Source organism: Panthera pardus, unplaced genomic scaffold (genome assembly GCF_024362965.1).
Source record: "Panthera pardus isolate Hobbes unplaced genomic scaffold, ASM2436296v1 HiC_scaffold_8, whole genome shotgun sequence".
In the NCBI taxonomy this organism is placed as follows: Eukaryota; Metazoa; Chordata; class Mammalia; order Carnivora; family Felidae; genus Panthera; species Panthera pardus.
The window spans coordinates 16,410,486-16,436,595 of NW_026527013.1; the positions used below are offsets into that span (position 1 = coordinate 16,410,486).

A 26,110-nucleotide genomic window follows, 5' to 3' on the forward strand; every position below is an offset into this window, starting at 1 on the left:
GACCGGAACTTCAGAACAAATAAGAATGCACTGCAAATGTTTATTCATTGGCATCTAAGATCTCCACACTCCTTAATGTCTCCGCACGACTTGGGGTGAGCCTGGATGTGGCCACTGGGTACTCAAGAAAGGGGGCCCCATCGCGGGGCTGCCCCAGCAGGATCCAGGTGGATCCGCACTGGGTAGGGGGGAACTTCGCCCAGTCCCAGACACCTGGGTCGGATGTGGAACCCCCAGGCCTCAGACCTCAGCGGGGCCATGGTGACACCGCCTGGCTCTCTCTGCACAATCACCAAGCTCACTCTCAGGTGAAAGCCTGAGACCACAGCCAGGTCGAATGCTGTCTCACTGCTCACGAGGTCTCTTCTTTGGTAGAGGCTCTCCAAGGCGTCAGGGAAGCACCGGGCTCCACGTGGCAGGTCGGCTGCCTCCTTCCCGGCAGGCAGAGCACAGCCAAGGTGTGGGTGTGGTCGAGGCAGGTGTCTGGGGCTTCAGGCTGGGACACTTTCAGGGCTCCGGGCTTACTGCCACTTTCTACTGGGTAGCTCTCTACGGGGTCAGTGGATCGCAACCAGCATTGGAGGAAAGGGCAATGAGGAAGAGGGGGAGGTTAGAGGACAGGCCCAGTGTTAAGAGTCAGAAACAGGAGGGGAGTGGGCAGGGGTGATCATGGGGCCACCAGGATGCCCAGGGGCAGCACCAGGCACAGAAGTATGAAAAAGCCTGCTGAGTCCCAAGAGCAAGCCTGACTCAAGTGATCAGTGACCCAGTCCCTATAGAAACTAACTTCTGTATAAACTGCAGGAAAATTTCTGCGACCACAGCCAATGCCCCAGCTCACAATCCCCACCTGGACCCATGTTTCATTAAATTCACAGACCAGGGGGCCTCCAGAATCTCCCTGGAGAAAGAGAAAAAAACAAAACAAAACAAAACACAGGGATGGAAGAGAATCAACATCAGAACTGGCTTAAGATTACACTGCAGGGCCCGGGGAGATGGGCACGCATGGGGCTTCCCCACGACCTCCCCTGAGCCTGCACCAGCCCTTGGCTTCTGGGAACATTTGAGAGTCGAAAGCTAAGTGAAACGTTTAACATCCTCTGAGAAATCCTCCTCCTTCCCAGGTGCTCAGGGATGTACAGCCAGTAGGCCCCAGTACAGCAACAGTGCTGGTAATATATTGAATTCTCTTTGAATACCCCTATTCCTCAACTGACCCTGAGCACCCCCATGATCCTCTCCAAGCCTCCCATGACCCAGCCACCAAAGGGGCATCTCCTGGCACAGCCTCCAGAGTCCTCCTCCAGCTCTAAGGTTGGTGTCTACTCTGATTGCTCGGTCCTGGGCCTCAAAGGATGTGAAATATTTTGCATATCGACCCTGCGTGGGGGGGATCCCATAATCCTCACCTGTAACCTGAAATTCCCCGACCTTAAACCCACATATCCAACACCATGCATGCATCACTTCCCCGTGTCCAGACAGTCTCAGACATCCCGTATACCCCCCCACCTCACCCAGAGCACCGCACGTCCTTCCCAGATCTGCTGTGGTGGCCCCGCACCAACCAGCTCAGACAGAAACAGACAGCCCTCCTAACCTCTCCCGAGCCCCCTCCCTCAACGGCACTCGGTCACCCAGAGCTCATGATTCAATGTCAGACACACCTCCTTCACCCCCTCACCCTCCCACATCCCGCTCGGGACTCAGCACCATCGCCTAGATGATGGAAACAGACGTCTAGCCCACAGTCCTGCCCAGACGGTGTCTAGAAACTTGGACCAGCACCCCAGGCCTCTGACTCCAACCCTCTTCTCTGGCCACATTTGCCACCTCATTTGGTCCAGACCTGGAAAACGTTCCCTTAAATGTGACACGTTCCCTGGGACCTCTGAGCTGCTCCACATGCTGATCCCTCTCCCTACAATGCTGTTCTCTTTCCAAGAAACCCAAACACTCATCCTCTAGGAGTCCTGCAAGCACCCACGGGGGAACCTGGAGCTGACATCTTTGGACCTCACCTCATCTGTATAATCGCTACGATGTCTATGCCGTGGGGTTATGATGTGGCTTCACAGAGCTATTGGGGGTCAATACCCACACTGGCTCACACCGTAAGTGCCACAGAGGAGGAACTCAATTAAAGGGACTTCTGGTATTAGCGTTACCTGCCCCAGCTTCCCCACACCGTGGCGGTGCCCCCAGGCCAGCAGGGACTGCTCCCCTCTGATGGAACAGGCCAGGCCAGCTCAGGGGAGCCACGAGGGAGGAGGAGGCCGTGCCGCTTGCAAACGAGGAAACTGGGAGGGGACGTGCTCACTGCAGGGGCCACAGTGGAGCCAAGAACTGACCTTACAGATACCTTTCTTCTCTGCTCGATAGGCACAGATCATCCCTTTTCTCACCATGCTGCGAAACATTCCTAACTGTGTCTGCAATATCCAGTTGCATTTCTTGTGGTGAAGAATGTGTTGCTCCGTCTCCTGCAGAAGAACTGGCATCGGTGCTAAAACTACGAGGAGACAAGTCAGGGTCTGCAGGAGCGGAGAGAGCCCCCCAAACCCGCTCTGGCTCTGGCTCGGGGCGCTCACACTCAGTGCCTCCTCAGAGGACGTTGGGGCAGTAGGTACTGTCCCATGGCCACAGCAGGTACTTTCCCGGAGGGACAGCTCGTCCCCCTAGAGTTGAAATCCGTGCTGGAGAGAACACACCATCTCTGGTACCCGGGCCCCGGAGCCTCTGGGTGCTAACATTCCAACCCATTCTTTTTTTTTTTTTTTTTAATTTTTTTTTAACGCTTATTTATTTTTGAGACAGAGAGAGACAGAGCATGAACGGGGGAGGGGCAGAGAGAGAGGGAGACACAGAATCTGAAACAGGCTCCAGGCTCCGAGCTGTCAGCACAGAGCCCGACGCGGGGCTCGAACTCACGGACCGCGAGATCATGACCTGAGCCGAAGTCGGCCGCCCAACCGACTGAGCCACCCAGGTGCCCCTCCAACCCATTCTTAACGCAGTTCGGATGCTACCCCCGGCAGTATGTCCTCCTGGGAAAGAACCAGCCTCCCTGTCCCTCCCTCTGGCTTGTGGGCCACCCCCAGGGCACCAGGGTGCCCCCTCAGCTGCCCCCCCCACCCCATCAGTCTCACCTTCTTCCGGTCGGCCCCAGCCAGTCACCCAGCACTCCGTCCCAGTTTCTGCTTGGAAAGACTTCTCAGGGAGGCACACAGGCTGGATGTAGGAGGAGTAATTCACAGCAAAGGCCAGCAGAGCGAGGGCAATGTCGTGCCTCAAAGTTGTATCGTCAAAAAAGCGGTGGCAAACGATGTCTTCAACTGGAACCACCAGTGTCGTTTTGGAATTAGGATATAACGATTTGTCTCCCAGCCGTACTGTATAGTCCTCATGGCTGTGGGAAGATGCCCTTCGCGTCGATCCCCTCCCACGCCTTCCAGGTTCTTCCCAGCCTGGCCCTTGTCTCCTAAGCCAGCCGTCAGGCACCGGCCTGCCTGCAAACCACACCCCGGCCCCAGACCCTAACCGCTGTCTCCAGTGGTTCTCCAAAGGAGGTCCCAGCACTACCAGAGCAGCGTGTGGGAACTTGGTGGAAAGGCTAATTCCCAGGGCCTCATTCCAGGCTGAATAAAAAGTAGGGGGCTGGGACTTCCTTTCCAGACGAGGAAGAGGAAGAAGCTCAGGGAGGGGGACAAGACTGGCTCCAGGTCACAGAGCCTGACCAGGGGCCCCAAGCGCGGGGCCCGGACACTCACCCAGTGACGCAGTGGGCAGCGGTCAGCACCCACCGGCTGGCAATGAGGGAGCCTCCGCATATGTGTTTGTTATTGATCTGCAGGCTCACGTGCCAGGGCCACTTCCTCCTGGGGGCCGCCACTCCCCCAACTATCCTCATAGACCTGTGGCCGCATCCTGGTTGGCTCACTAAAGAGAAGGGACTGGATGGGGCACCCGGGTGGCTCAGTTGGTTAAGGTGTCCAACTTCGGCTCAGGTCATGATCTCACAGTTTGTGGGTTCGAGCTCCACATCGGGCTCTGTGCTGACAGCTCAGAGCCTGGAGCCTGCTTGGGATTCTGTGTCTCCTCCTCTCTCTGCCCCTCCCCCGCTCATGCTCTGTCTCTCTCTCTCTCTCTCTCTCTCTCTCTCTCCCAAAAATAAATAAACATTAAAGAGAGAGAGAGAGAGAGAGAAAGTACTGGAAGTGCAGCCGTTGTCCCCTACCACCCCCTCCGGATGCCTCCGGGGGCAGAGCCAGGTTTCCTCGCAAACCCTCCAAGATAGACTGTGACCCCGCGGTCTACCCAGCCAAGCAGCATTCCCTTCTGGCCTCCCAGGCAGGCCTGTGCCAACCTGTACAGAAGCAGTACCTTGAGGAGAGAACGTTTGGGATCCAGTAGTCTGGGTGGACTCTGCAGCCTCTCCCACTGTGAGTGTTGGAGGCCCAGGGGTTCCAGTGGATACTGGCATCGAGGATTCCAGGAGCCCTGGAGGCGACGGCGTCTCTGGGCTTCCTGAGGTCAACGCAGGACCGTGGCTGGGGCGATAATCCTTACCTGGGGAAGACCAGTGACACAGGAGCTGGCCTGAGCGCACCCCTAGCCTACCCTTCCCCCTTCGTCTACGCTTCCCCACCCCCGCACCCTCACCACGACCCCTCCCCGCCAGCAGCCCAGCCCCCCTCTCCGCCTGCTAGCTGCCTGCCGCCCATCGGCCCCACCGAGCAGAGGCTGGAGGAGCAGGAGGCAGAGCTGGAGGCCCAGAAAGCCCCCGCGGGACGCCATGGGATCCCTGGTGCCCGCAGCCTGTCGCGCGCCCCCTCGCGGCGGCCCGCGGCCCTGCCCTCGCGTTGGCCGGACCCGGGTCCCCCCTCTACCCCCCCTCCCCCTCCACCGGGGCACAACTCCCAGCCAGCTAGACCTCCAAGATTCCCACCTCCCGGTTATTCACCGAAAACCAATCTAGATGTCACCGCTTTTATCGACCTTAAAATAGAGATCTGCTGGCTTACGCATCATAAATAGAAAATACAACACCAAAGAGCAGTATTGAGTCCTAATTCGATAGCATTTGCAATTCAGTGCGAACCGGTTCAACAAACCGGACAAGGAAGAACTTTCACATTGCTCAAAAAATGATGAGCTCCAGAAATGTACTATCTGAAGACATAACTTTAAAACAAAGAAATACAGATCCGTTGAAAATAAAGGGATAGAAAACGAAATACCAGACAAATCTGATGCAAACGAAAGGTGGGATAGCAATTTTTTCAGGTCCTGACATCTAAGGCAAAGATTACATACGGGACAGAGAAATAACCAAGAATATGCAGTAAGCCCTTACTAGGTAAAATAACAGCTGACCGACTTCCTGGGAAACCAGTTTTCGAAACATTCCTCTTAAGCTGATAGCGGGGCGCCTGGGTGGCTCGGTGGGTTAAGTGTCTGACTTCGGCTCAGGTCACGATCTCACGGTCCGTGAGTTCCAGCCCCGCGTGGGGCTCTGTGCTTACAGCTCAGAGCCTGGAGCCTGTTTCAGATTCGGTCTCCCTCTCTCTCTGCCCCTCCCTTGCTCACGCTCTGTCTCAAAAATAAATAAACGTTTAAAAAAAAAAAAAAAAAAGCTGATAGCTTATAGAGGCAAAGTTAAGCAAAAATATAGGATATTTAGCTGTGACACCGGATAACATTGACCTGATAGTGGTATGATGATTTTTTTTTACAACTACCAATGAAGAACATTCACTCTTTTTCTTTTAAATGTTTATTTTATTTTATTTTATTTTATTTTTTAATTTTTTTTCAACGTTTTTTATTTATTTTTGGGACAGAGAGAGACAGAGCATGAACGGGGAGGGGCAGAGAGAGAGGGAGACACAGAATTGGAAACAGGCTCCAGGCTCCGAGCCATCAGCCCAGAGCCCGACGCGGGGCTCGAACTCACGGACCGCGAGATCGTGACCTGGCTGAAGTCGGACGCTTAACCGACTGCGCCACCCAGGCGCCCCTGTTTATTTTATTTTTGACAGAGAGAGACAGAGCATGAGCAGGGGAGGGGCAGAGAGAGAGGGAGACACAGAATCCGAAGCAGGCTTCAGGCTCTGAGCTGTCAGCACAGAGCCCAACGCGGGGCTCAAACTCACGGACCGCGAGATCGTGACCTAAACTGAGGTCTGACGTTCAACTGACTGAGCCACCCAGGCGCCCAGGCGCCCCGAACATTCATTCTTACTGAGCACACAGAAAATGTTCAGAAAGGTCACAAAAGAAGACTGATAAATTCAAGGAATCAATGTCATAGCTTCTGTTCTTGAGCCAGACGTCGATAATACTAAAATCGACTTTTACAAACAAGTCCATAGTTCTGAAACAAAAACAAAACCCTAGAAAATGATCCTCTTATTTAAAAGGAAATCATGATGGTGGTGATGATGTGGTGAAAAGGGAAACCTCTTGCACTGTTGGTGGGAATGCAAACTGGTGCAGCCCCTCTGAAAACAGTATGGAGGTTCCTCAAAAAGTTAAAAACAGAATTAGCCTACGACCCAGCAATTGCACTATTAGGTATTCACTCAAAGGATACAAAAATGCTGATTTGAAGGGGTATATGCACCCAATGTTTATGGCAGCATTACCAACAATAGCCAAACTATGGAAAGAGCCCAAATGTCCATCAACTGGTGAATGGATAAAGAAAATATGGTGTGTGGTGTGTATATATATATATAATATAATGTATATTATATGTATATAATATACATATATATGTATATATACACACACACAATGGAGTATGACTCAGTGATTAAAAAGAAAGAAATCTTGCCATTTGCAACGACGTAGATGGAGCTAGAGTGTATTATGCTAAGCAAAATAAGTCAGTCAGAGAAAGACAGATACCATATGATTTCACTCATATATGGAATTTAAGAAACAAAGCAGATGAACATAGGGGAAGGGGAAAAAAGAGAGAGAGAGAAGCAAACCATAAGAGACTCTTAACTATAGAGAACAAACTGAGGGTTGATGGAGGGGGATGGGCGGGGGATGGGCTAGATGGGTGACGGGCATTAAGGGGGGCACTTGTAATGAGCACTAGGTGTTATGCGTAAGTGATGAATCACTAAATTCTACTCCTGAAACCAATTTTACCATATATGTTAACTAACTAAAATTTAAATAAAAACTTGAAACTTAAAAAAAAGGAAATCATGACAGAAGTAATGACAATTTAAAGATCACTACCGATGAAAGCGCTACATACGAAATCACATGTGATCCAGCTATGGTTCTAGAAAGTAATTTATAGCTTTGACCATATTATAAAATAAAGAGGACTGATAACAAAGGAGCTAAATATGCAACTCAGAAAGTGAAAATGATCAATGGAGTAAAAATCAAAGACAGGATTTGGGAGAAAGAAAGGAAAAACGGGAAATAACAGCAGAAGTCAATAGAGACAAAATTATGAAGATGAACACAATCAGAATTTTGTTCTCTGAAAGGCTTAAGAAGAGACATTCTAGTAAGACTGAATAAGATAAAAGAAGGAAAAATACAGAATAAAGGAAAGTAACTTAAAGATATGACAGGGGCACCTGGGTGGCTCAGCCGGTTAAGCATCTGACTCTTGGTTTTGGCTCAGGTCATGATCTCGTGGTTCATGAGTTCGAGCCCTGCATCGGGCTGTGCACTGCCCCTCCCCTGCCCGCTCTGTCTCTCTCTCTCAAAATAAATAAACTTTAAAAAAGATATGACAGATATTTATTTTAATTATAGAAGAATATTATTAAACACATGTGCTCACTTGTCCTTCTGGCCGAGACAGACTAATAGGGATTGCCCTTCCCATGTAAACAACCAAAGATGGGCAAAAAGTATGGAACAGCAGTTTTCAAGACACGGGACAGCAGGCCACAAAGGGTAGGACTGATAGATGGAAACTAAATGGGGTGAGTCCTATGATGACCAATGCTTGAAGCCTTGAGAGAGTTTCCAGGCTGTAGCTCAGAAAAGGGGAACCTAGGCAGAGCTCTACAGACCCCCTCAGGGGAGCAAGTGAAGCTGGGGGCCAGGGGACCCCCAGGCAGCTACGCACTGAGGCAGGGGAGGGGAGAGAACTCTGGAGATCTGCAGAGTTCCTCGCTTGAGTATTCCCTGGTGTACTGAGCAGGGCATGTGGGCGGGGGGGGGGGGGGGGGGGGGGGGGCTACCTGTGGCCAGAGAAATAACCACTTGAAAGGATCAGAAGTAACAATGGCTGGTGTTCACATGGGGACAGAAATAGTGCCTGTTTCCATCAGCCAGACGGGAAAAACCCAGGACTCACAGACCACTGGATAGCATATTCAGGAAGGTCTTGCCTCAACAACAGGAAATACTAGTTCCTAGACTGATGTTACAGTCCTGTCTAACAAAAAAAATTTTTTTTGAGAGAGAGAGAAGGCACAAGTGAGCAAGGGGCAGAGACAGAAGGAAAGAATCCCATAAGGGGCAGAGAGAGAGAGAGAGAGAGAGAGAGAGAGAGAGATGCAGGGCTCAAGCTCACCCGAAGTGGGACTCGAACTCACGAACTATGAGATCATGACCTGAACTTAAGTCAGATGCTTAACCAACTGAGCCACCCAGGCACTGTCTGTCTAACAAATCTTTAAAGCAAGCCCCGAAAATATCAATTTCCAAGTAATTTTACTGCATCCCAAATAAAGCTCAAGAATATTTCTAGGAGGGACGCCTGGGTGGCTCAGTCAATTGGACATCTGACTCTTGCTTTCGGCTCAGGTCATGATCTCATGGTTCATAGGATCGAGCTCCTCGTCTGGCTCCTCTGTGCTGACAGAGTGGAGCCTGCTTGAGAGTCTTGCTCTCGCTCTGCCCCTCCCCTGCTCACTCACTCTCTCTCTCTCTCTCTCTCTCAAAAATTAAAAAATTTTTTAAAATTTTTAAAAATAAAAATAAACAGAACAATGTGGGCTGTGCCGTAATACATGTGTCATTGCACTCCCAAAAGGAAGGTGCTGGACAGCAGAGACAAAATATTTAAAGAAACACTGGCCAAACATTTTCCACATTTAATAGAAACTATTACCCTAGAGATCCAAGAAGCTCAATGAACACCAAAGTAACAAGAATGAAACTGGACAGGGGCGCCTGTGTGGCTCAGTCAGTTAAGCGTCTGACTCTTGATTTCGGCTCAGGTCATGATCTCACGGTGCATGAGATCAAGCCCCGAGTCAGGCTCTGCACTGACAGCACAGAGCCTGCTTTGGGGATTCACTCTTCCTCTCTCTCTGCCTCTCCCCCCGCTCATTCTTTCTCTCAAAATGAACTAAATTTAAAAAAAAAAATTTTTTTTTAAACCCAGAACAAAACTAGACAGAAGTACGACTTAATCAGGGGCGCCTGGGTGGCTCAGTCGGTTGAGCGTCCGACTTCAGCTCAGGTCACGATCTCGCGGTCCGCGAGTTCGAGCCCCGCGTAGGGCTCTGGGCTGATGGCTCGGAGCCTGGAGCCTGCTTCTGATTCTGTGTCTCCCTCTCTCTCTGCCCCTCCCCCGTTCGTGCTCTGTCTCTCTCTGTCTCAAAAATAAATAAAAAAAAAAAAAAAAAAAGGGGGCGCCTGGGTGGCGCAGTCGGTTAAGCGTCCGACTTCAGCCAGGTCACGATCTCGCGGCCCGTGAGTTCGAGCCCCGCGTCAGGCTCTGGGCTGATGGCTCGGAGCCTGGGGCCTGTTTCCGATTCTGTGTCCCCCTCTCTCTCTGCCCCTCCCCCGTTCATGCTCTGTCTCTCTCTGTCCCAAAAATAAATAAAAAACGTTGAAAAAAAAAAAATTTTAAATTTAAAAAAAAAAAAAAAAAAAAGAAGTACGACTTAATCAAAGGGCTCAAAACCAGTGATAATATTAAGTAAAAGGAACAAAGGGAGGGGTGACACATCTCATCAGAAATAACGCAAGGATGAGGTCAATGAGACGGCTCTATGCCTTCTAGTTTCAGCTCCTAGTGTACATACCTGTCCTGTTCCCAATCTGTCAAGCGCCACATTTTTTCATGCAATTTTGTGTTATTTCGCTGATGATTTTGCTGTTTAAAATGACATATCACTTAGGGCTGCCGAGGGTTGCTAAGGACTCCACGCTGTGAGGCGCACGGCAGAGAAAACAGATGTTAGGTAAGCTTCTTGGAGGCATGATTTACACTTCTGTTGGCCATGGGTTCGATGATAACAAATCAATGGAGTATATTAAATAAGATGCCTTCAACCAGAAACAATCAGAAAATAAAGTTATATATTGACCACCTGATGAAAATGTTGTGAAACGAGGTTCCCAGGAATCTGCTCCTGTATGTCTCTGAGAAGTTGTTCGGTATTTGCTAATTCATGGCTGCTTCCCAGAACGTAAAAACCGCACACACACACACACACACACACAAAACAAAAACACAAAAGCAAAACGGTTATTTTTAGCAACTGGGTTTGGGGGTGGTTGGTCACACAGCGACAGAGGACCGAAACACTTATTGCAACTCAGACTGTCCCGTCTCAGCCAGGCCACGTGTGTCAGATGGGGCTTCCCCGAGACAGAAGTGAAAGCGAGGGTCTGTTGAGGGGCACTCTCAGGAGATAAAGCTCTAAGGGAGCAAAGGAGGCAGAACTGGGCAAGGGGAGGAGCTGAGCTATGATACCCAGCTGAGGTTTCAGCTGATCCTACAAGAAGCCCTTCTAAGTTGTCCCCAAGTGAGGCAAAAAGTCTGGGCCTTTCCAGGGGCACCTGGGTGGCTCAGTCGGTTAAGCATCTGACTTCAGCTCAGGTCATGATCTCGTGATCCGGGAGTTTGAGCGCCACATCAGGCTCTGTGCTGACAGTTCAGAGCCCGGAGCCTGCATCGGATTCTGTGTCTCTCTCTCTCTCTGCCCCTCCCCTGCTCATGCTCTCTCTCTCAAAAATAAACTTGCTTCTTATGACTGGAAACCCCAGCGTTTTTTGCTTTGTTTCTTTTCCCTTTAAAGTTTAATATTTTGGGGAGAACTTGCCTGCACGCCAACCTCCTCCTTCGCCTGTGTCATGGGTCTCTTTCAAAGGGTGGTTCGGTCCGGCCACCACGCCCCTGACCTAAGGGTCTTCCTACCGTCCAGCTCTTCCCTCCTACCCGCGGTCCCCATCTTATCTGCGGCCGCAGCCCCGTGCCTGCCCCACAAAACGTATTCTGCAAATACTGGTTGGAAAGAATGGCTATCACTTGGAGTTGATGTCCTGCTGCCTGGGAGCCTCTGCCTGGCTTTTCTGGCAGCCAGAGTTTCATCCTCAGGAAACCAGGCCGCTTGACTGAATTCCTGTCTCCGTCCCTGCCCCCAGTAGGAAACACATTCTAATGTCACATGCTACAGGACACCCCATCTGGACCACAAACTTCCCAGAGCTTGGGGACTTTTCCTACAGCCAGGGCTGTGACTCCTGCCTGTCACTCATTTACCAAGTATTTCCTGAAGTCTTGCTCTGTTCCAGGCCTAGAACTGGAGGGTGGAAGGTAGAGAATGAGTGGGCAGAGTCCCCTGACCTTGGGGACCTAAATGTCCCCCAGTGGAAGCAAGAGTAAGGAACGGACACGAGACCGCCAGGAGCCTAGAAGAAAGCACATTTCACAACCCAGGGGGAGTGCACAGGGGAGGTTCTGGGGAGGACTGAATGCCTGTGCTGGGTCTTAACCACAGAGGAGGAAGAGAGAAGGAAACGAAGCCCGAGCGATGTGCCCTGCAGGGAACATCACAGGAAAGGACAAGTTGGCTTGAAGGAAAGCTGTAAGTCAGAGTGGGATGTAGCAGGACTCGGACCCCCAGGTCTGCCCGCGTGTGCATGTCCGTGAAAGGACAGTAGTAGCATTAACGGAGTTTAGCTGGAACCAGCTGGGGTTTGCAAAGCAGTGTCCCACCCTGGCCTCCCTCCGGCAGCAGGGGGGACTATCACAGACTGCCCGCTGAGGTCCATGGTAACTGGGAGCTCTAGCCCTGGCCGCGGAAGGAACGGTGGGCAAGAGACAGAGGCTGGGGGGTGATCAGCAGCCAGTCCAGAGGACTATGGGACACCTGGTCTGGTGACTGGGTAAAGAAGCTGTACACACACACACACACACACACACACACACACATACACACACAGCCAGGACCTCCCACCCACCCTCCCCTTGTAGGAACTCAGCTCTTTGGGCTCAAAGTGTCTTGACACCCAGCCCCTGGTGTCTCCTCAAGGCACGCTTGGTATGGGGCAGCACGGAGAGGTACGAGGGTGTGTGAGTGTGTCCAGCTCCAATCTCCGTTCTCTTGCTCCCCCTGCTTCTGACCCAGAGGCCGCTGAACTCAACGACAACGACAACGACACTTCCGGCCACAGAGATGTTGATGGCTCTAATAGGAGGGCATTGATGAGACTTAGATCAAGGTAGGCAAATTCCTCACCTCTGGATCTTCTAGACCCCATGAAGTGCTTTCCAAGCTACACTGGAAACTAGTTCTCTACAGAGCATGTCCTAGGCAACCCCACAACGTTCAGGAGACCGGAACTTCAGAACAAATAAGAATGCACTGCAAATGTTTATTCATTGGCATCTAAGATCTCCACACTCCTTAATGTCTCCGCACGACTTGGGGTGAGCCTGGATGTGGCCACTGGGTACTCAAGAAAGGGGACCCCATCGCGGGGCTGCCCCAGCAGGATCCAGGTGGATCCGCACTGGGTAGGGGGGAACTTCGCCCAGTCCCAGACACCTGGGTCGGATGTGGAACCCCCAGGCCTCAGACCTCAGCGGGGCCATGGTGACACCGCCTGGCTCTCTCTGCACAATCACCAAGCTCACTCTCAGGTGAAAGCCTGAGACCACAGCCAGGTTGAATGCTGTCTCACTGTTCACGAGGTCTCTTCTTTGGTAGAGGCTCTCCAAGGCATCAGGGAAGCACCGGGCTCTACCTGGCAGGTCGGCTGCCTCCTTCCCAGCAGGCAGAGCACAGCCAAGGTGTGGGTGTGGCCGAGGCAGGTGACTGGGGCATCAGGCTGGGACACTTTCAGGGCTCCGGGCTTACTGCCACTCTCTACTGGGTAGCTCTCTACAGGGTCAGTGGATCCCAACCAGCATTGGAGGAAAGGGCAATGAGGAGGAGGGGCCTCGGGTGAGAGTCAGAAACAGGAGGGGAGTGGGCAGGGGTGATCACGGGGCCACCAGGATGCCCAGGGGCAGCACCACGCACAGAAGTATGAAGAAGTCAGCTGAGTCCCAACAGCAAGCCTGACTCAAGTGATCAATGACCCAGTCCTTGTAGAAACTAACTTCTGTATAAACTCCGGGAAAATTTCTGCGACCACAGCCAAAGCCCCAGCTCACAATCCCCACCTGGACCCATGTTTCATTAAATTCACAGGCCATGGGGCCCCCAGAATCTCCCTGGAGAAAGAGGAGGAAAAAAAAAAGAACACAGGGATGAAACAAATCAGTATCAGAACTGGCTGATTACACCGCAGGGCCTGGGGAGATGGGCACGCATGGGGTTTCCCTGGGCTTCCACCAGCCCTAGGTTTCTGGGGATATCCGATCGGAGAGCCGAAAACGTGAGCAAACAAAATGCGTATACACACTCAAAAAATCGTGTACAAAGAACGGAATATAAGCCAAGGAAATGGACACACTGTGAGGTAATCATAACGAGTGAAGTCTTCACCCAAGTATTGCCTGTCACATTAGAAGGGGTTCAAAACACGTGACTGGCATTACTGGTATTTTCTGCCTGAATCGCCCGTCCTCTCCCAGCTCCCTGCAGGCAGCGCAGGTCCTACTGAAGGATCCAGTCGGGCCAGCCTGGCCTTGGCAGTGTGTCCCCTGGGACCCCCTTGACTTGAATGAAGGGTGACCGGAGGGGCTGGTGGATAACACGGGCCCCACTGCCCGTGAAAGAGGAAACTGTGGAGGAACAAGATGCTAAGATAGCGAGGGCCCGTGAACTGACCTGGCAGGTGTCCTTTCCTCGGGAACTGTAAGCACAGACAGCCCCTTTTTTCACTAGGTCACTACCACTTTCCATCTGTTCCTTGAGTGCCCTATTGCACTCCTCGTAACGCACAATGTTTAGCTTGGCCTCCTGAAGTTGTTCCGGAGCATCTTCGGGTTTATCTATAGAGAAGATTTAGGAGTTGGTGGATCTGCCTAGCAGACCAAAACCGGAGCCCCGGGTGTCCGTTCTTGGTCTCCATACGGTGTGTTCACATACAGACACCCCCCGCGGCAGTGAATACTGTCCCCATTTGACACTGGAGGAAAGGAGGCCCAAAGTGGACATGGGGAGGGGAGGAGGTGAGAATCAAAACGAAGACAGGAGAGGCGCCTGGGTGGCTCAGTCGGTTGAGCGGCCGACTTCGGCTCAGGTCACGATCTCGAGGTTTGTGAGTTTGAGCCCCTCGTCGGGCCCTGTGCTGACAGCTCAGAGCCTGGAGCCTGCTTCAGAGTCTGTTGTCTCCCTCTCTCTCTGCCTCTCCCCTGCTCACACTCTGTCTCTCTCTCAAAAACAAACAAACGTTAAAAACGATTTTTTTTTTTTAATGGAGATAGGAGGAGGAAGAACAGATCAGGAGAGAAAGAGGCCTTACCAGCCATGAGAAATCAAAACCAAATGTCTGTCACTCAGGATGCTTAGTAAGAGTGGCAGTTGTCCCGTGCATCAGGGAAGTGACTTTCCTTTGGACCAGGACCATAAACTCTTGGACAGGGAGTGCCCCAAAGGTACTGAATCCAAACTCTCCCCAGGGACAGGAGGCCCTACCAGCCTCACCAGGAATTAGTTCTCGCGTCTCTTTTCACTCACAGGAAGCCCCCCATCCACCATCACCCAAGCTGGCTTGGGGACAGCTCCCATTAGCAGACAGATCAACACCCCCTGGGCTACAGTCCACCCCAGAGAGAATCCGCCTTGCTTGTCACCCAAGACCCCAGGTCCTGAGATCCTAATCGAAGTCTGTAACGCCATCAATCGCTCCCTACCGGCATTCTGCGGCCTCCTCCCTTACCCTCTTGCTACAAGATGGCCTCCCCGCCTCCCCCTTTAGCTCGTAGGCCAACCGCGGGGCACCCGGCAGCCTCTTGCCTGTGGCCTGAGCTTACAGTCTTGCTCCAGCCTCACCTGTTTCTTTTCTTTTTCCCCATCCGGTCACCCAGCACTCCATACCAGCTTCCACCATGAACATCTTTTCAGGGAGGCACACGGGCCGGATGTGCGAGGAAAAATTCACAGGGAACTCCAGCAGGATGAGGGCAATGTCATTCTCAATGCTTCCAACAGGATTGTAATATTTGTGGACAACGATGTCCCGGACCGGCACCTGGATGGCCATCCTGGAGGTATGGTTCACGTGGATGTCTCCCATCTTCACGGTGTACTCCACGTGGCTGCAGAGAGATCCCGGAGGGTCGACGCCCCCCCCCTTCCGCATCTTCTGGGCCTTCCCAGCCTGGCCCTATCTCCATCAAACCACTTCCCTCCCTCCAAACCGGGTCCCATCCCCGGACCCGTGGCCAACCCATCCAGTGGTGCTCCAAGGCGGGTTCGCTGGTGATGCGTCAGCATCACCTGGGAACTTGTTAGAGATGCGGATTCTCAGATCGCATTTCTGATCTACTGCATCAGAGACACTGGGGGCGGGGGGGGGGGGGGGGGGAGGGGGGGGGGAGGGAGTGGGGACAGGCAATCTGTGTTTTAACAAGCTCTGCAGGTGTTTCCATGCTCATTAAAGCGTGAGACCACTAATCTGGCCAAATTGGTTTCCCACACTCCACTCTTCTTAAGTATTCCCCCTTGCCGGTCTTTGCCCAGACACTGCCTCTCAGCTGGCATCATGCCCCCTTTCTTGCCACTTGGCTTGAAGGCTAATCGGCACAAGCTTTGAACCTGATTTGGGGTCTTACCTTTTCAGGCTACCGAGGGCCCTGCCATCACTTACCTCTGCCTGCAGTCTGAAGAGCAGGGACTATGACCCCCTTCTTCAGATGAGGAAGAGGAAGCTCAGGGAGGGGGACAAGACGGGCTACAGGTCACAGAGCCTGCTGAACAGGAGCCTAAGCCCAGAACCCCAGACACTCACCCAAATATGCAGTGGGCAGCGGTCAGCACCCACCGGCTGGCAATGAGGGAGCCTCCGCACGTGTGTTTATCCTTGATCTGCAGGCTCACCTGCCAGGGCCACTTCCTCTCTGGGGCGGGTATTCCGCCAACTATCCTCATAGACCTGTGGCCGCATCCTGGAGCAGGTCAAGGAAAGGAGGGGACTGAAAGTAAAGCCATGACAGCCCCACCAGCAGAGCTGGATAATCCTCAGAAGTCTCAGAACCCTCAAAGCAAGGTCATGTCCCCTCAGAACCCCCCATCCCCCCGAGCAGCTCTGTATCCCCCCAAGACAATGGCCATGTCCCCTCCGAGCTCAAGGGCAGGGTTGGGACCACTCAGAGCCTCTCCTCCCCTGGGAAAAACCATCTTTGCGTGAGACCCTCCCCTAGAGCAGAGTCCCAACCCCCTGGGCCCAGGCCAGTTCTCCGCAGCAGGGCCTGGCCCGAAACATCACCTGCAGGAAACAGCGACCTTGCTGCTGGCTGAGGAATGGCCGCAGCCCTGTAGGAACCAGGGTCAACGGGGGTGACCGCTGCCACCTGTGGGGAAGCGGCAGCCTCTTGGGGCACGGGGGTCGCAGAAGATCCCCCAACCCTCGACACGCTCTCGCGGCGGTCCTCGCGGCCGCCCCCCGAGGGGGACGGGGAGGGTGGGGACGGCGCCGACTCGCCCTGCGCCCCACCAAGCCGTGGCTGGAAGAGCAGGAGCCAGAGCAAGAGGCCAAGGGAGCCACCACCCGGGGACGCCATGGGCCCGCCGGCGCCGCGCCTCTCGCAGCGCCCCCTCGCGGCGGCTGGCGGCCCTGCCCTCGCGTTGGCGGGAAACTGCGTTCCGCGGAGATCAGGGTCCCGCCGCGTCCGCTGGGTGGCCTGACGGGTGGCGCAGGCCGCGGAGTCGTGACTCGGGGAGGCTTTTCGTCCCGACTTTGAGAGCCTCCCGGGCACTTGGTGCCCGGGCCTTGGGCCCGGCACAGGGTGCCACCGCTGACCCCGCAGCCACGCACCTGCAGCCCCGCGCCCGGCGTGCAGCGCGCCTCGCCGCTCCTCCTCCCCCGCCGGTTCACGGTCAAGATCAGGACTGCTCAGCGGACACGGACACGCTGCCCTCAACGGCACCCACCACCGCCTTAGAGATGGCAGTGCCACCTTTTAAAAATCAACCTCCACCTAGGGGCGCCTGGGTGGCTCAGTCGGCTGGGCGTCCGACTCCGGCTCAGGTCATGATCTCACAGTTGGTGGGTTCGAGCCCCCGCCCGTCGGGCTCTGTGCTGACAGCTCAGAGCCTGGAGCCTGCTTCAAATTCTGTGTCTCCTCCTCTCTCTGCCCCTCCCATGCTCATGCTCTGTCTCGCTCTGTCTCTCAATAATAAATAAACGTTAAAACAAAAATTTAAAAATCAACCTCCACCTGAACGGAGCCGTTAGCGCAGGGCAAATGCAAACCACGATGAGATATCACAACACACCAGCAGACTGGCTAAAATAACAGATCTTGACAACCCGGATTTGTCAACAAATCTTGACACGGGTGCAGAGGTACACTCAGACTTTGTGGTAAGAATGTAAAAATATTACAGCCACTCTGGAAAACAGACACTGGCAGTTTCTTATAAAACAAAATGTGCAATTACCATACGACCCAGTAATTGCATTCCTGGGCACTTACCCCAGAGAAATGAAGCTGTATTACACACACACACACACACACACACACACACACACACACACCTATAGGAATGTTTTTAGTAGCTTTATTTTTAATAGCCAACATCTGGAAACAACCCTGTAATAGACAGAATACGGGCAACCCAAAGATGTCGGTGTTCTAATCCCCTGAACCTGTGAATACGTTACCTTACGTGGCAAAAGGACAGTGATTAAATGAAAACTCTTGAGCGGGGAGATTATCCCAGAGCGCACACATAAGAGCGGCCGCAATGCTCTGTAGTTCCTCCTATGAAGAAACGAAGTCAGGCTGTAGTAGCCTATCACTTGGGCTGTGTGACCCAACAAACCCCATCGAGCTAGTTTGCTGGTAAGATTAAAATGCGGTAAGGAGGTAAGGAGTCTCTGTTCTGTCCTAATTACAGAGTGACAGTATAGACTCCCACAGTACTGGAACAAGACCATACTGTCTGCAGCAAAGAAATCGTGAAATTGTACATTCTTTGAAAAGCAACTCCCGGCACGCCACCGCACCCTAGGAAGAAACTAACGGCCAGACCATGGGACATGAAGTGACTGAGAGTCCCATGCCTCCTCCCATAATGTAGATATTTAGCCAGACTCACCAAGTCATAAACTCAGCCAGACAAAGCAATTCATCATTCAATGGACATGATATATGTGGAGTTGGGTCATGATAGGTCTTGAAGACAACAAGTAAATTGCACAAAAGCAATGGCCTGGACCTTCGTATCACCTACTTGTATTGAATTAAAGCTTCTCTCTCAGTTCATACCCATAGCTTTATAAGGGGTGTCCTATCACCAGCTGATGAAAGAGTAAAAACCTGGGCCTCGTTCACAGATGGGCTCAAAATCTTGGTGCCAGCTGAAAACAGACCGCGGTTGCACTAGAACCTCATTCAGGAGTGGCCCTGAATGGCAGTGATGAGGAGAAATCCTGTGCCTAGGGCTTCAAATAGTGCACTTGGTCATCAGCTTGCTGCAAAAGGAGAAGCGGCCCGAATAAGAATATAAACGGGCCCCTGAACAACGATGAATGGCTTGTCTGGTTGGTCAGGGACTTAGAAAGGCCAAAACTCCACAATTTGGGAAAGACGTACCTGGATGCACCTGTGGCAGTGGAAACCACTGAGCCCACCAGTGAGTATCCACTGCCAAGGAGCCACTCAACGGCCAAGTGGCTAAGATGACGCCTCGGCTGGAGATCGGCTAACACTTGCCCTTGTCAACCTCCACGCTTGCACTGTGTCCAATAACAGAGTATTTGTGTTGGCAAGATTGGAGGATATTCGTCCACCCAATAAAACAACACGGGGTTCCTCTTACCAAAGCCGAGGTAGCTACTACTGCTGCTGGATGTCCAACCTGTCAGCATCAAAGGTCAATGCCAACCCTTGAAATTCAATTTCAGCCTTGAAATTTGCTACATCCCTAAAGGAGACCAAGCAGCTATTTGGTAGCACGATTATTATATCCATGTATTTGCACCCTGGGGGGCTAGCGGTTCGCCCTTTCAAGACTCTGTGGGGCAGTGCGTGAGGGGGGATCCCACGATGATAACTCAGACGCCCCATGAGTCACTGGCAGTGTGCTGAACAGGCATTCTAGGCAGACAACGCATTTCTTTGTACAGACCAGTTTCCATCTGATATCATTTTCCTTCAGCCTGAAGAACTTAGAATTTCTTGAAGTCCAGGAAGGAATTCTCTCAGCTTTGGTTTTGAGAAGTCTTTACTTCAATTTTATTTTTGAAAGGTACCTTCATTTGATGTAGAATTCTGCACTGACTTTCAACATTTGAAGATGATCCTCTCCCCACTATCTTCTCTCATTGTTTCTGAAGTGTGGTCTGCAATCATTCTTATCATTTTATTTTTAAGTAATCTCTACGCCCAGTGTGGGGCTCAAACCCACAACCCTGAGATCAAGAGGCACATGCTCCACGGACTCGGCCAGCCACGTGCCCCAATCATTCTTATCTCTGTTCCTCTGTAAGTAATATGTCTTTTCCCCCCTGCTTTTAAACTCTATCCCTAGGTTTTGAATAGCAATTCAATTATTATGCTTGGCAGTGTGGTTTTCTTTGCGTTGGCTTGGGGTCCACTGTGCTTCCTGAATCTGTGACTTCTAGTTTTTAATCAATTTGGAAAATTTTTCGGCAACTATTTTTTCAAATTTTCTTGAAGAATAGCATTTCTTCAGGTATTTCTGCTCCCAGTTTTCCTCCACCTTCTGTACTCCAATTTCCTCACATAAGACCATTTGATATCCCAAAGGTCAACTCATCATGGTCTGATAACTTGTTTCAATCTTTTTTTATCTGTGCTTCAGTATGAATAGTTTATACTGTTGTGCCTTCGATTTCACTAATATTTCCTTCTGCCTCCCAGGCATGGGTCTAGTAATTTTTAATGAACACTGAAGGCTATTAATGTTATGTTGCTGACTATTTGAATTGTATTTTCCTTCTTTAAGGAATGTTGAAATTTGGCAGGCAGCTAAATTACTTTCAGCCCACCTTGGTCCGTTTGAAGCTGGTTTTTCAACTTTGTAGGATGAGTCTAGAGTAGTCTTTATCCTAGGATTACCTTAGCCTTAATACTAAGGTGTGAGCCTTGTGGGGTACCTCCTGATTGCCTGAGTATTCAGCGAGGTCCTTTCTCCGGGTGGATGAAGCTTGACCCTCCCAGCACTGTGTGAACTCTGTGAGTTGGTCCTCTTCTAGCTCCCTGGCAGTTGTTCTTTGCCCAGCCTCCTGAAAATTTAACCTGTGTATGTGTAGATTAGTATTCAGCCAAAGACTGAAAGGGGTTGTTCTGCAGATTTCTGGAAGTTGTTTCTTGGCATATCTCCATCCTATACGGCAGGGATCAGCAACCTTTCTCTGTAAAAGACAGTAAATATTTGAGGCCTTGCAGGCCACATGTGGACTCTGCCACATATTGTTTTTTTTTCCCCTTGAGAGAGGGGGGGGGAGGGGCAGAGGGAGAAAGAGAATCCCAAGCAGGCTCCACCCCCAGGGCAGAGCCCAACGCAGGGCTTGATCTCACAATCGTGAGATCATGACCTGAGCCGAAGTCAAGAGTCAAACGCTTAACCGACAGAGCGGTTCTCTTTTTGAAAAGCAACTCTTTAAAAATGTGTACATCATTCTTAGCCCTGTACAAAAACCGGCTATTGTGGAATTGGCCCACGAAGCGTAGTATGATAACATTGTGACCTGCAAACTCCAGATGCCTCGCCTTCCTGAGTTCCAATCTGTCCTCTTAACTTAGTGGTGCCGTCGTGTTCTGTTTGGGTTCCCTTCCCCGTGCCTTCTGAAAACTGCCTGTGCTTAGGAAGCCAGGACCCTTGTTCCCCTTCTCTCTGGGGTCGTAGTCCTGCGCTGTCCTACAATGCTAACTCTTAACAACTCTCCTTTTCCAAAAAAGCGGAACAACCGGTTTTCCATGCCTAGGATTGGCATATTTTCACTTTTGATGACGAGTAACTCTGCTTCATTGTGTGTCTTTTGAATGAGCTGTGTCACCAGAATGAGCAATGACCTTGGATGTCAATGATTCGTGTGGAAGTGTATTCATGTTTATTTCTTGGTTCATAATGCGAGTTCTCAAACTCATTTCACCAAACGACACTCCTACCATCAGTTTATGGCTCTTCCTGTTACTCTACACGACACCTACTGCCACAGTTCTGTCTTTTCCCACATGGCGGGCATAAAATTATACCTTGTTATGGTTTGCATTTGCATTTCCCTGGAGTATATTCTCATATCTTTTCTGGCCATTTGTGCTTTCTTTCTATAAAATGTTTGTAACGTCTACCCAATTTTATATTTGGGTTGCTTTTGAAGTATTTCTCATTTAGCTTTTTTTTTTTTTTAAGGTGTTCTCCTTTGTGGGTAACGTGTGTTCCAAATATCATCTATCATGATTTGTCTTTTCACTTTATTACATCTTTTTTTATTACATCTTTTGAAGAGCAAAACTTCTTAATTTTAACGTAGTCAGAAATAGCAATCTTTTCCTTTATCATGTATGTTTTTTGTGTCTGGTTTTAAAAAGTCTTCCCGGGGGGCGCCTGGGTGGCTCGGTCGGTTAAGCATCCGACTTCGGCTCAGGTCATGATCTCACGGTCCATGAGTTCGAGCCCCGCGTCAGGCTCTGTGCTGACAGCTCAGAGCCTGGAGCCTGTTTCAGATTCTGTGTCTCCCTCTCTCTCTGCCCCTCTCCTGTTCATGCTCTGTCTCTCTCTGTCTCAAAAATAATTAAAAAAAAAAAAAAAAAGCCTTCCCAGGGCACCTGGGTGGCTCAGTCGGTTGGGCGACCGACTTCGGCTCAGGTCACGATCTCGCGGTCCGTGAGTTCGAGCCCCGCGTTGGGCTCTGTGCTGACAGCTCAGAGCCTGGAGCCTGTTTCAGATTCTATGTCTCCCTCTTCCTATGACCCTCCCCTGTTCATGCTCTCTCTCTCTCTGTCTCAAAAATAAATAAATGTTAAAAAAAATTTTTTTTAAAGCCTTCCCTATCCTGAGGTCTTAAAGGCATCATCCTTTATTTTCCCCTAAGATTTTAAAGTTTTGTTTTTCATGTTTCATCTTGTATCCACATTTTTTTAAATCTGTAGTGTGAGGTAGGAATTCAATTTCATTTATTTTCCATTTAAATTTTTTTTAACATTATTCATTTTTGAGAGACAGAGAGAGACAGAGTATGAGTGTAGGAGGGGCAGAGAGAGAGGGAGACACAGAATCCGAAGCAGGCTCCAGGCTCTGAGCTGTCAGCACAGAACCCGATGCGGGGCCTGAACTCATGGACTGAGAGATGATGACCTGAGCGGAAGTCGGACGCTTAACGACTGAGCCACCCACGTGCCCCACATTATACTTTTATTCAACAATCTTACCAAATTATATTTTCAATTTTAATAATTTGTAGATTCTTTTGGGGTTTCCTATATTGACAACCAGGTCGTGTACAAATAATTGTATTTTTTGTGCAGTGGATATGTCCTCATTGTTCTTCTTGATACATTCTCTCATTTTGTTGGGGTTAGTCCTGTCTTGATTTAAAAAAGAAAAAAGAAAAAAAAAAGCCCACAAATTAGAAATTATTATTGTTTTACACAGTCATGATTTTAGGTATTTGTTATTACTTGTTTCTTTTTTTTTATTTTTTTTAACGTTTATTTATTATTGAGAGACAGAGAGACAGAGCATGAGCAGGGGTGGGGCAGAGAGAGAGGGAGACACAGAATCTGAAGCAGGCTCCAGGCTCTGAGCTGTCAGCACAGAGCCCGACGTGGGGCTCAAACTCACAAACCGCGAGATCATGACCTGAGCTGAAGTCGGACGCTCAACCGACTGAGCCACGCAGGCGCCCCAATTACTTATTTCTTTACTCACTGTATTTGTTTGGGTACGGGCTAAAGTGTGTTAACAGAGCTATCTCAAAATATAGCAGTTTAAAAAAAAAAGTTTATTTCTTACTTAATAGTCCAAATCGAGCCCTGATCGAGGTCTGCCACCCTTAAGATGGGCTCATATCTCTGAGTCCAAGATGGCACCTCCACCTTTCTATCTTCCCTTGAGAAAGGGACAGGGCCAAAATGCATACCCGTGTCCCTTTGAAGGGCATCCCCAACAGCACACTACTTCTTACATCTAATGGAACATAACTTAAATACATGGGCACCCTAAGCTTCAAGGGAAGCCGAGAAAGGCACTTTTTAAGTGGGTATCAACCCAGATTGCCTGGGATCCATTTTACCTGTTTGGTGTACCTATCTCCCAACTACTCTGGGCACTGCTGCTAGAAATTCATAGGAGCTTCTTAGGAGGCTTGCCCTTGAGCACATGGAGCCACATTACAAAAGGTGACGAGGAGTTGCATTCTTACCTCCCTACCTCCCTACCTCCCATCCCTCCGGTCAGCCTGTGGCCAATGACATGGTGTTGCAGGGCACAAAAGCCCAGTCTCCCTTGCCTTAGGTCTGGATGGATTCTCTAATGTACGCAGACTCCAGGATCATGCTGAGCCTAGACTTCACCTCTAATCACATTCTTATTAAACTCCTTTGCCTTTCCTATCTGGCTTCCCTCACGTCCATACAGGTTCTTCCTGAAAATAACTCTCTTAATAGGTTACTTGAACATGGATCCCTGTCCCGGAATCTGCTCGTGGAGAAACGACCCAGCGAATCCTGGAGCTGGCTCACGAAAGCCGATTGCAAATTGTCGGGACTTTTATGAGCTGGCTGTCAAACACGGTCATTATTAAAATTTTAATTATAAAAGCTGTCGGGGCGCCTGGGTGGCTCAGTCGGTTAAGCGTCCGACTTCGGCTCAGGTCATGATCTCACGGTTCATGGGTTCGAGCCCCGCGTCGGGCTCTGTGCTGACAGCTCAGAGCCTGGAGCCTGTTTCAGATTCTGTGTTTCCTTCTCTCTGTGACCCTCCCCCGTTCATGCTCTGTCTCTCTCTGTCTCAAAAATAAATAAACATTAAAAAAAAATTTTTTTTTAATTATAAAAGCTGTCATTAAAGAAATCACACTCAAAACAGAGGTAGTAAATACTCAAAATTCATTACTTCCTAGTTATTTTCCTGTGTTTTATTATTACCTGTGCTCTTGAGATTAGGTCTACTGTAGCTGTATGGTAGAACTCCTATATAACGGTGTACATCTCTTCCCAACTCCAGATTCAATAATGTCATGTTGGTGTCTCGAAATCAGCCATGGTGGAAGTATTTACACCGTGGATATCTGTAAATGTTATACATCAGGGTTTTCCCCCCTACAGAGCTGCCTGTTAAATATTTGCAGGCACAACACCAGAATGACCTAAGACATCAGGCCATTGCATAAGACATGTATTATGGAAGAGGAAGAGAATGGACATCGGAGCCAAACTAGAATGTGTCACATTAACCTATTTTTTAACTGAGGAAAAATTTGCATATGGTGAAATACGTAGACCTTAAGTGCACAATCTAATGTTTTAATAAATATACAGATCCATATAACTACCACCTCAATCAAGCTATATACGATTTCAAAACCCCGGAAGGTGCATTTGGGCCCTCTTCAAATCCATCATAAGCAACCACCGATCACCTGTTGTGCCTGTTTGGTCTTCATATAAATGGAATCAAAACTCTGTATTCGTTGGGTCTGGCTTCTTTCACTCAACATAATGTTTTTGAATTTCCATCCATGTTCTTGGATGGAAGTTCTATCAGCAGTTTATTCTTTTTGATTGCCAAGCAGTATTTCATTGATTAGCATTTATCTGTTGATAGACACTTGAATTGTTTCCAGATTCTGGCTATTATCAATAAAAGATGCTATGAACATTCATATGTAAGTCTTTGAGTGGACTTTCTGCTATTTTCCTCCTATTTTCTATTTTCTTCCTATTTTCTTTCTGTGGCTTCTATTTTCACTTTCTTAATGGTGTCTTTCAGTGTCTTTCAAAGAGCAGAATATAATCATTTTGATGAAATCCAATCATTGATTTTCTTGTATAGTGCATGCTTTTTGTGTCCTATATAAAGAATCTTTGCCAACTCAAAGGTCACAAAGACTTTTCTTCTAAGTTTTCTCTAGAAGTTTCTCTAGATGTAGGTTTTACATTTAGTTCTCTAATCCATTTTCAGTTAATTTTTACATATAATGCAAAGTTAGGATTGAGGCTTTTTTTTTTCCTTGAATAGGAATGTCCTATTTTTCCCGTATCATTTATTAAAAAGACTATCTTTCCTACAGTGAATTGCCTTGGCAGTTTTGTTGAAATCAATTGGCCATATATGCAGAGATCTATTTCTAGACTCTATCCTGTTCCACTGATTTATATGTCTGCCCCCTCATGCCAATGCCACACTGTCTTGATTATTACACTTTTATAGTAAGTCTTAAAGTACAGTAGCTCTTTGTTTTGGTTATTCTACATCCTTTACTTTTCCATACACAGATTAGAACCAGCTTGTCAATTTCTACACAAATCTCCACCTTGAAAAACGTGAACAAATTAGGAGGTGTAATGCTACCAAATTTCATGACTACCTATAAAAGCTACAGTAATTAGAACACTGAAAAGTTGGGGTGAGAATATACAAATCACAAAAAGGGGGTACCTGGATGGCTCAGTTGGTTAAGCATCCGACTCTTGATTTCAGCTCAGGTCATGCTCACAAGGAGATCAGCCCTGAGTAGGGCTCCATGCTGACAGTGCAGAGGCTGACTGGGACTCTCTCTCTCTCCCTTCTTCTCT

General features: G+C 49.7%; 2 protein-coding genes across 9 annotated transcripts in view; both read right to left on the reverse strand.

The window, feature by feature from the left end:
• Nucleotides 1–20: 20 nt before the first annotated feature.
• On the reverse strand, nucleotides 21–10,110 carry LOC109247723 (serine protease 44-like). The gene is made up of 6 exons (XM_053898299.1): nucleotides 10,026–10,110; nucleotides 4,387–4,572; nucleotides 3,774–3,942; nucleotides 3,139–3,412; nucleotides 2,355–2,681; nucleotides 21–901 (listed from the first exon to the last, which is right to left on the reverse strand). The coding sequence occupies exons 2-6, from the start codon at nucleotides 4,484–4,486 to the stop codon at nucleotides 668–670; spliced, it is 1,104 nt and encodes a 367-aa protein (XP_053754274.1). The 5' UTR covers nucleotides 4,487–4,572; nucleotides 10,026–10,110; the 3' UTR covers nucleotides 21–667.
• The window catches only part of PRSS43P (serine protease 44), a 35,096-nt gene continuing 19,024 nt past the window's right edge, over nucleotides 10,039–26,110 (reverse strand). For 4 of the 8 annotated variants that reach the window (XM_053897080.1, XM_053897079.1, XM_053897078.1 and 1 more), the window contains 6 exons: nucleotides 18,007–18,106; nucleotides 16,609–16,693; nucleotides 16,132–16,288; nucleotides 15,174–15,439; nucleotides 14,007–14,170; nucleotides 12,590–13,447 (listed from right to left, as the gene is read on the reverse strand). In XM_053897080.1, coding sequence (XP_053753055.1) covers nucleotides 13,214–13,447; nucleotides 14,007–14,170; nucleotides 15,174–15,439; nucleotides 16,132–16,288; nucleotides 16,609–16,693; nucleotides 18,007–18,106 — 1,006 coding nt within the window. In that variant the 3' untranslated portion in view covers nucleotides 12,590–13,213. Of the gene's footprint in view, nucleotides 10,151–12,589; nucleotides 13,448–14,006; nucleotides 14,171–15,173; nucleotides 15,440–16,131; nucleotides 16,289–16,608; nucleotides 17,846–18,006; nucleotides 18,107–19,638; nucleotides 20,725–26,110 lie in introns of those variants that run through there. The other 4 variants (XM_019416592.2, XM_019416590.2, XM_053897081.1 and 1 more) reach the window with 4 other exon arrangements.